This window comes from Notothenia coriiceps, unplaced genomic scaffold (assembly GCF_000735185.1).
Source record: "Notothenia coriiceps isolate Sejong01 unplaced genomic scaffold, NC01 NC01_scaffold00017966, whole genome shotgun sequence".
In the NCBI taxonomy this organism is placed as follows: domain Eukaryota; kingdom Metazoa; phylum Chordata; class Actinopteri; order Perciformes; family Nototheniidae; genus Notothenia; species Notothenia coriiceps.
This window is the reverse complement of record NW_011350667.1, coordinates 1-9,837: the sequence shown is the minus strand read 5'-3', so window position 1 is coordinate 9,837 and position 9,837 is coordinate 1. Positions and strand designations below refer to the sequence as shown.

The window sequence follows — 9,837 nt, the reverse complement described above, 5'->3', positions numbered from 1 at the left end:
GTGTGCCTTGGCAGTCTAGTAGCTAGATAGAGTCTCCCTATGATTGAGGTTTTGTTCATGCATAGGGTAGATTCTTTTAATTACATTCCCTTATTTGTTTTGTGTATTTTTTACATTTTGGATTTGCTTGGCGAGCTATTTTTAGAACATGCCCCGCGGGCGACTCACATTGCCCCTGCGGGCACCGTGTTGGCTACCCCTGGTCTAGATGAACGCTAGAGGAATCTAAACAGTTAGGTAAGAAATACGTAAATAGCTAATCAAATGCAGAGAGAACAACTGCGTAAGGTTCAGATTTTTGGTAAACAAACAAAAGTGGCAAGAACACAAAGAAAGTTTCCCCAAGGTGTAATAAAAGTATGGTAAAAACCCTCTTTTCGCATCCAAAACTAAAGGCCATTTTAAATATGTTACATGCATTGTTTACAACCATGTCTGAAAGATAGTGGTCTTTCCTTTGTTGGGACATTACCGTTTTTTGTGTCAACCTTGTATGATTGTGCAAGACAAAGAAAGAAATGGGGACCCACTAGTTAATGAGAAGTGATTCGAAATAGCCAACAAAAATAACAAAACATTGCTCCTTAGCGTTCAAAGTGCTCAAAGATTCTACAGGGCACCTTAAAGTAGTCCCATAAACAGAAACATATATTAAGTTAACATGACATGTTAGACATTAAAGAAACTGCTGGTTCAGAAAGGCCAAAAGGTATTAGTAACCTAAATGTTAACATTTTAAGAGCTCATTTTAGGAGCTCAATGGAAATAACCCCACTTCACACTTTCCTAATACTGTGTCAGCAAATGACAATGCAAACAAACCACTAGATGACCATGAGCCCTCACAGTAACCTTTAAAATGCTGTACATTAGCAATACATTAGCAACACAAAACAGGTGATTAACGTCTTAAGTACCCCCAGTGTTCTCCCTTTCAGGAACAACAAGACTAATCTTCCTCTGCACTCCCCTCTGCTTTGTTTCCACATAAATCCGCCAACAAACCCTCCCAGCAGCAGGTCGGGATGCCACAGAGTGGAGTTATGAGGTCATGTCAGTGAAAGCTAACAGCTGATGAAACAACAGCCTGGGTTTGCATCAACTAATACTGAGTAAAACATTAGTTACAGGCTGATTTCAGGTAACAAATACTTCCCCACAGCCAGCAGAGGAGGCTCTTACCTGGGGGAGCTGTACAGCGTGGTGGTCGGGCTGCTGGAGAGGTTCTGCTTGATGCGCTGGTAGTTCCGGATCTGCGTGGGAACAGGGATGGGGGTGGTCTCAGCCCGTGGGGACACCATGGGGGTCTGTCCAGGGGTTGGTTGCGGCTGCCTGTTGGGGAAGAACGGGGAGAAGGGGGCAGTTAGCCATTCTGCTCGATGCTGCTGCTGCTTCCATAATTCCAGGACATCTTCAGGGGGGTCAACACCCATAATAAGTTAAATATCCAAAGGTTTATAAAGCAGGACAACTCTAAAATGTTCTTTCTACTGCATGTTTACTTCAGAGTGGAGTCAGGTTGAGGAACTTAAGTTTAGCCTGGCGGATCATCTGATGAAAAAAAAGAAAGGGGGCCAGGCTTCCATGTAAACAGAAAGGGCAGCCCCAATCAGCTTCGAGCTCTTGTTGCTGGGGGCGTGGCTAGAGGCAGGGCCGGCCAATGGCACGTGTGAGGCCGGTTCTCTGATATAAGCACAGACACAGCTGGGGGAGTGCAAGAAGCCAAAGCTCATTTGCATTCTTTTGTTATTCCACGGGAGACAAAATGTTCTTGAGCATACAGAATGCAAAAAAAAGGAGGAGGAGTAGGGGGAAATGGGCCTTTAAGAGTGCGACACCAGTTGGAAACCAGTGTTATGTAATGATGTGGAGACTGGGAGGGTCTACGAGAGGGTGAGCAGGAGGACACGTGAGGCAGAGACTAGTCCAGACAAAGAACCAGAGACTGTATCTCAGAATAAATACAATCCAACAAACAATTGATACAGTAACCCATGAAGGAGGCTTTCTATTTTTTATTCAGGTGCCTAAAAGCTTTACTACCCAGACAGGGCTTAATGTGGAGAGGACTGTAGTGCGCAGTCCTTTTTAAAAGGGAGAGATAAAGAGAATGTGTAGGTCACTGAACCGCTGCTTTTAAGAGTGGCAAGAGGAGAGAGGCTGCATCTGAAGTCAGTTGCCTCTCTGACCTGGTTTCTGCCTCAGAGAGGGGGATGGCATCAAACCAATCCAGCCTTTCTTCTTCATCATTCGTCCCCATTTGCTTACATCATCTCTCTCTTTATTCTAACACCTTTTCCAGGCACCTTGCGATTCTCTCTTCTTCCTCAACTCAAATCAATTTAGTACCCACAGGGCACAGACGATAAACAAGGCTTTGATTTAGAAAGTATTTTTGAGTGTGTTACTATTTTGCAAGGCGCAACTACGATCATGAAGAACAAATGTGTTTTTCCCGTGTCAATCTTTAACTAATTGATGTAAGCAGTACAGAGTTATTGCTAGGGAGAAAAGTGTTACAGGACAGCAAAGGGAGGGGATAAAGCTGCTGCATGGACGGTTGGAGGATGACACAGAACGGCAACAAAAACAGAGCATAGAAAAAAGGGAACAGAGAGAGAGAAGAGAACGGTTTTGCTCGAGGCTGTTGACACATGCAAACAGGAAAGCAGGGAGATAGAAGAAGTGACTGCAGGTTGTTGTAAAAGGGAGGGGGAGAAAGAACAAGACCAAAGAGAGACAGGCAGTAGCAGGAGTTAAGGGAGCAGAACATTTGTATAAAACATTTTAAAGAGGCCCAATTATGTTTTGGGTTTCCCCTTTCCTGTTTCTAAACTTTTAAATATTTTAAACTTGTAAACTTACTTTTTGATATTGCTGCTACTTTTTACCTATTAACATGGATGTATAGTTATTTGTATTTTATTTTATTTTATTAACATGTGCTTGCCTTTTTTATGATATGTTAATCTGCTCATCTTATTGTTGCAGTTTATCAGCACCGTTCCACTGTGGGAAAAAAAGATTTTTGATTATATGGGATATTGGGAATAAGTAAAAGAAATTAGCAACAGACAGCATTAGTTCTTAAGGTTTCATAGAGAGGCAAAGTCCCGCCCTTCTACCCTCTAAAATTATGTATTGAAGTCAATGGGGAGGGAAAGATTATCTCTCGATCCCGTTTGAATTGTGTCACGAATTACACATATGATGTTTGTCGATCTTAAAAAATCATTTCCATGTCAAAAAAGTCACAGTTTGTCGTAAAACTGTTGAAATATAAGACTATGAAAAATACGCAACTAGAAAAACTACAAATCCCAGAGACGTGTACATTAACGTTACACATTACACTCGTGTTACTCACCGAAACCTTGTAAAGCCGGTCCCGCATGCTGGCTCTTACGGAACCGACTAACTCCCCTTGTGTGTATGTACAGTTCTCAACATGCCCAGACTTGAAGTGATTTTCACCTCTTTTAATACTTTTCGCCCTCATTCTGAAAGAAAGACGTGAAATGTGCTAACGTGACGGCCATCTTGATGTTGGTGACGTATGCGAAACCAGAGATGTAGTTCATTGAGCGCTTCACACAAAAAAATGTGTCACTTCCGTTTTACGACAAAAAAAAAGCATCTTTTAAATTGACAAACATCATATGTGTAATTCGTGGCACAATTCAAACGGGATTGAAAGATAATCTTTCTCTCGCCATTGGCTTCAATACATACTTATCCCGAAATTAGGTCCCATGGAGGTCAACCGGAAGGGGAGGGACTTCGCCTCTCTATAGACGGAAATATGTGTTTAATTATTTTATTTTTACCTGAAACTAGAGTAAAAAAAAAAAAAAAGCTTCTCTGATCAGATATAGCTAGTGGAAGGTACAAAAAGGGTCAAATATCAGGGAATAACTGCTGGACAGGAGAATGATGAATATAAGTGGTTAATTCAATAACATGGATGTAAACCTGAAGAAAAAGGACGGTAACATTGAGAGCAGAGTGTGTTAGCAGTACATGTAAGCGTGTTGTGATATTTTAAGTACACAGGCCCAGTAATAACACAGTTTGTCAAAGCAGCAGATTTGGGCAGTGTGCACGTCTATTCTTATCACACAGCCCTCGTGGGTCGGTGCTTTATTTAGCGCAGAACCACCTTGTTGTTTGGCTCAATGATTCATATCTTACTCACCAAACACATTAGGAGGTGTGCAGGATAATTCACTCATGACAAATGGACGGTGTGTGTGTGATATGTGGTGTTAAGCTGCAGTTGGCCAGAGAGACAAAAATAGGGTAGTGAATTAACAAAGGAGGCCTCGCTGAAATAAAAACATGCAAACAATAGATGTTATGACCTTCCACACATGAAATCAAGGCTGTGTTTGAATCTGACTCAAAGCATCCTGTCACACTTCAATCTGCAGCATTCTTAAAGGCTTTGCAGACCCTTGTAATGCTATTTAGACTTTATTATATGACTAATGTATTACCAGAATAAACCAACAAATACATGTTACATTTGTTGTTAACACAAGCCCCCTATACAATCACAATTTTTTATAAACTTTTGTACGGATTAAATTCAGGAGATGTTAATAGGCAGATTTAGTTTAATTTGGACATAGTCAAAGTGCGTGTTTCCCTGTATTTCCAGTCGTTATGCAAAGTTACTGTTAGAAAGAAAGCAAATGAGGGTGTGTGCATTACTGTCTGTTACAGCTTTATGACTTTGGGAATCAGTGTTCCTGTTGAGATTTCGTTTCTCTTCATATAACTTTTCCTCTTTTCTGAGCTTTTCTGTCAGAATTAGGAGAGAAAAAATGATTCTTACATTTTTTACAAAAATTCACTTTAGGTCAGATCTAAAAGAAATGTCACATGTGCCTCATCCTCTTGCATAGGTTCACAATGCACGATACATTTGTGTGTGTTTTTAATGACATATTTTGGTACAATATCCAAACCAGTTTGGAAGAACGCATCTTACTCACCCCCACTCACTGGACAGTCGACGACCCGCTCCCATTGGCTGGTCGTCTGAGGAGGGAGAAAGAAAGAAAGACAACAATTATAAAGAGGCAACAGTCTTTACTGATGTATGAATCAACAGTAATCAGGTGATTAAATGACTACATTGTGTTCATTGTTTGAGAGGAGGACTAGCAGGTGGGTGGGTGTGTGTGTGTGTGTGTGTGTGTGTGTGTGTGTGTGTGTGTGTGTGTGTGTGTGTGTGTGTGTGTGTGTGTGTGTGTGCATGCGTGTGTGTGTGTGCAGCAGTTGCAGAGGGAGTGGGTTCATTTTATCAGTCAAAAGGGTAAGTGTGCGTACCTTCTGTTTACGGACTGATGTCTACGATTACAGCATGAAATGGTTAGCAGGTGTTTAACGTAATGGCGGTGGATTTGGTGACATGTGTTGCTTGAGTGTGTTTGAGTGTGTGTGTGTGGTGTAGGTATTATTGGCAGGTAATGAATCCGACCTCACATTACATATACTTCCAAGACATCTGCTTGCTTGTGCAGAACAGATGTCCGTTTTGTACTGTATGTACAGTGGAGAGGGTGAACATAACACTGATTGTGAAAGAACATTTCCCAGGTCAAATGATTTCAAACTGTATAACTACCAATAAGTTGCTTTACTTGACGACATACTAACAACAAATCGAATTACAAAAAAAAAAAAAATTGTAACCAACCAAATGGAAGTATTTTCAGATACTGGTTGGTTGAGTTCGCTGTCCCTATTCTCCACAACCTCAAATAAAGCATTGAGTTTTAAATATGACTATTTTCCGACATTTAATCCTTGTCCCCTCCCATCCCTTCTCCCTCATGTCTCTGGTCCAGAACTATACATTTTGTTGGGGAGCACTGATAAACTTAATACATATCATGTTTTATTCTTATTTTCAATAAAAAAAAAATTGTTTTGGTATGAAAAGGTAATAAGTTATATGGGAAGTATTCTCTGTAAGGAAAGGTCTTTGTGTTGTGAAAAGTTATGATATATATATTCATGTTGCGATATACTAAGGATCAACAATACATTGACCATTATTCCTAAACATTTAATCAAAATGGCTATAATAAGGTTAGATTCTGCAAACTGTTTTTTATATTTTCTTGCTGTAAGTATTGTATTCTTGCTGTGAAAATAATACGCAATTCTTTTTGCAATAACCCCCAGCTCGACAGGTAATATTTTGCATTATAATCAGGTGAGTTACAGAACACACAGTAGGGTACAGTATGTGCGTGCACTCACAGCTGTCAGTGGAGATGTGAGGCACCAGCACAAAGTCGTCAGTATCGGAAGACGAGTTCTTGCTGCTGGTGCTTCCTGCAGACTCTTTGGAAAGCTGCAGGAAGTTGGGCGGACCGAGCGGAGGGGACGACAGACCGTCTTCTGCTAGAGTCTGCATGTCCGGGAGAGACTGTGTTCACAGAGAGAGAAAGAGAGCAAGAGAGGGAGGGTGAGAGAAAGAGGATTAAGTTGTAATGTGCCTCCTGAATGATGCAATTAAGGCTGTCAAACTTAAAGTGGACGTATTATACTATATTGGAAAAATATATTGTAGGGCCATACCTATACTACGGAGCCCCTAAAGGGACATGGAAAAAAAAAAAAAATGGAGAGAGAAAAAAAATAAAGTCAGGAAAACGGATTCATTTCTCGTGCGCACGAGAAACAAATCCGTTTTCCTGACTTTATTTTTTTTGAGAAAGTTACCGATGCACCAAGGAGGAAGTGGAACACACATTAGACAACCATTTCATTGCAGACTGTTATGTTTACGTGGGGAAATGACAGAGCATACATTATTTGAGATAGACTATATTTTGAAGTCAGACTTAATTTTATGGACATTTCGGCCAGGGGTGTAGAGCTATTGGTTTAAGCACCGGATTGGCAAAACAGGAGAGTTTGTAAACCAGTCTGCTTTGATCTATGAATTAATGTCCGTGACTCGCAGAGTACCTGCTTCCCCCGCAGCTTTTTNTTCTGCCGCTCCACATTGCTTTTCTTCCCGACTGCGGGGAGAAAAGCAATAGGTCGATATTCATTATGGGGGTGGGGGGAGGAGGGGTGTTAGATAGATTATCTATCTAACACCCCTCCTCCCCCCACCCCCATAATGAATATCGACCTATTGCTTTTCTCCCCGCAGTCGGGAAGAAAAGCAATGTGGAGCGGCAGAATCTACACAACACATCAGCCCCATTGAACAGCCTAGTCATGCCAGCCTTTACAACAGTTGAAATTGTTATTGGTTGTGATCATATTCTAAAGATGTTTGGATTATTGAAAAGTATACAGCTCTCTTCCATCTGAGTGTTGAGAGCTGTATCCATAAATTCATGTTGTGCTCAAAGTGCACCAGATTGATGCATTTCACTTCAACATTTAAAATAAAATCTTCCCGGGGTGCATGCCCCCGGACCCCCCTAGAGGAGGTGAGGTCCACCTCCAACTAAAGCAAGTTAAAATAATTAAATTGCATACATTTTATTTTAGTAAACACTGAAAACGGGTCCCACAGACCCAAACAGCACACAAAGGTTAAAGGTAAGCATATAATAATGTTAAAATGTTCTAAATATATAAAAGAGGAATAAAAGTAGCCCCCCGACTTGTTTTATTTTTTTGAAAGTAGCTCTCATCCTAAAAAAGGTTGGTGACCCCTGATCTAGACTGATCATGTACTCATAGGTCTGAAAACTGAATGAATGTTGCACCTTTAAAAGTCTGCATACATACTTCATGTTTTTTGTGTTTGATTTAGGTCCGGCACAGTGAGGCGCTCCAACACTAGTCCTATGGGGTTTCCCAAGGTGGCCTCGGGGTCCCCCAGCTCGGCGGACGTCCCTCAGACCGTCAGCAGGCGTCTCTCCACCGGCAGCTCCCGGCCCTACTCTCCCTCACCTCTGGGTAAGGACACGTCTGGATATGTCTCAACTTTTGAATAACACCTTCCAGACATGTGTTGGACGTGTCCAGAAGCTCCCAGTGAAAATGATGTGTTTGTGTTTGCAGTGGGCACCATCCCCGAGCAGCTGGGCCACTGCTGCTGTCACATGCAGAGCCACGAACCCCGCAGCCGCAGCTCCTCAGGAGGTCAGTTCACTGGCAGCACTACAGCCTGGTCACCTGCTTCACCCACATCCACATTAAACCCAACTGTGTGTCTAAGCATTTACATGGGATGTGGGTTAATGAAACAGCCAATGGTAATCAGATCAAATAAAAATGTAAAACGTCAAATGGATCTTATCAAATGCAAGGTCAAGCAAATCAACAATTTCTCTGGTAGGGACATCCAGGACATATTTAGACCATACACTCCAGCATCTGCCCTTCGCTCTGCATTGGCTAGCAAGCTCCCCGTTTAAAGATCAGAACAATAGAAGGTATACACATCTTCATTTGCAGGCTAAGAAAATGCGTTATTCTCTATGTAGCAATGATTAGGCTGATTGAAAGCTAATGTACTTAAAGAATGATGGCTTTTTTAGAATTTGTAAAGCTGAATGCACTTATTGTAAGTTTCTTTGGAAAAATTGTCGGCTAAATGTATTGTAATAATGTAATATAAAATGAACCATATAGATCCAATGATACAAATTATCGGTAACAGTTAAATGAGATAAGGCCACACAGTATAATATGATATGCATTGGCATTCAAAAAGGTAGTAACGACCTTAACTGCAGTTGTTGCCTTGTTATCTCATGTGTGTCATAACTTTATAATTCCTTGGGTTACAATAGGTCAAGGTCTTTTTAAAAGTCATGATATAAAAACACTACAGATATCACGTCTTGGAACTCCTTCACTGTTTGCGTCAGGACCTTTGCTGTCATGGTGACCGCTTTATTATGAGGAAAGTGTACTGTCTGAAATAAAGCCAGACTTTGGCCCCTATTTTGAAAAGGCATACAGTAAAAACAAGCAGATTTAAATACCAACACAGTGTCTTTGGACAGTCTCAGGACTGTTGTTCTTTGACTGGTGTGACGCACAGCGCTCATTCAAAGTGTCACCAGTAGCATCACTCCCTGCTGTTTTTCTTTTACTCAGAGCTGAGGGACAAATGATTTAGTTATGACTCCCTCATGCCACATTTTCTGTGATCAGTTGAAATCAGATCTAGACAGGTTTTTTAATACACTATGCTTAATGGTCCATTTACTTAAAGAGCCTGTGACAGCCTCCCAACAACTGTTGTGCAATGAAATATTGGGCTACTAGTAATCTCGAACCGTCAGCTTAAAAAAGAAGGTGCGATACCGTTCCGATAAATATCAATAATTTCGAACATCGCGGGGAAATTCCTTCGACTCATTTTGATGTTTTGGGGGAAGCCGGAAGTGACGTCAATGCGGGAACGCTTCACTGTGCGGCGAGAGAGCCAAACACGGACAAAGTGTGTTGTCATGCGTAGAAATGGTGAATTACTGAGTTTAGGCACGTTAATAACGTTTTAATGAAGTTGACTACAGTATATTCATATTTGTCAGTGCTTTCATGTCAATTCGGCGAACATAAACATAAATGATCGTGGTGAAGATGATGATGATTAAATTAGGATTACAAACCGGTAGTGAGAGCTGCTGAATTTCCTCCCGTAGGATGTGATATAAAAACAAATCGATTATTTTTGTAGTTGTAAACTCAAGTGGATGAAACTACATTTATTAGTGCTTTCATGTCAATTTGGCGAACATATGATACATTAAATGATCGTGAGGATGATGATTTAAATTAGGATTACAAACCGGTAGTGAGAGCTGCTGAATTTCCTCCCGTCGGCTACATGACCGTATGATC

The 9,837-nt window shown here is 41.1% G+C and overlaps 2 protein-coding genes across 2 annotated transcripts; one reads left to right on the top strand and one right to left on the bottom strand.

Moving 5' to 3' along the window:
- Positions 1 to 1,182: 1,182 nt before the first annotated feature.
- Positions 1,183 to 6,468, bottom strand: LOC104950733 (serine/threonine-protein kinase ULK2-like; the record flags this gene model as incomplete). The annotated part of the gene is made up of 3 exons (XM_010777287.1): positions 6,274 to 6,468; positions 4,998 to 5,043; positions 1,183 to 1,332 (listed from the first exon to the last, which is right to left on the bottom strand). Coding segments are annotated over exons 1-3 (353 nt in total), but the record flags the coding sequence as incomplete, so codon positions are not given.
- LOC104950732 (serine/threonine-protein kinase ULK2-like) lies at positions 6,429 to 8,214 on the top strand (the record flags this gene model as incomplete). The annotated part of the gene is made up of 3 exons (XM_010777286.1): positions 6,429 to 6,481; positions 7,793 to 7,938; positions 8,044 to 8,214. Coding segments are annotated over exons 1-3 (370 nt in total), but the record flags the coding sequence as incomplete, so codon positions are not given.
- Between the last annotated feature and the right edge of the window lie 1,623 nt (positions 8,215 to 9,837).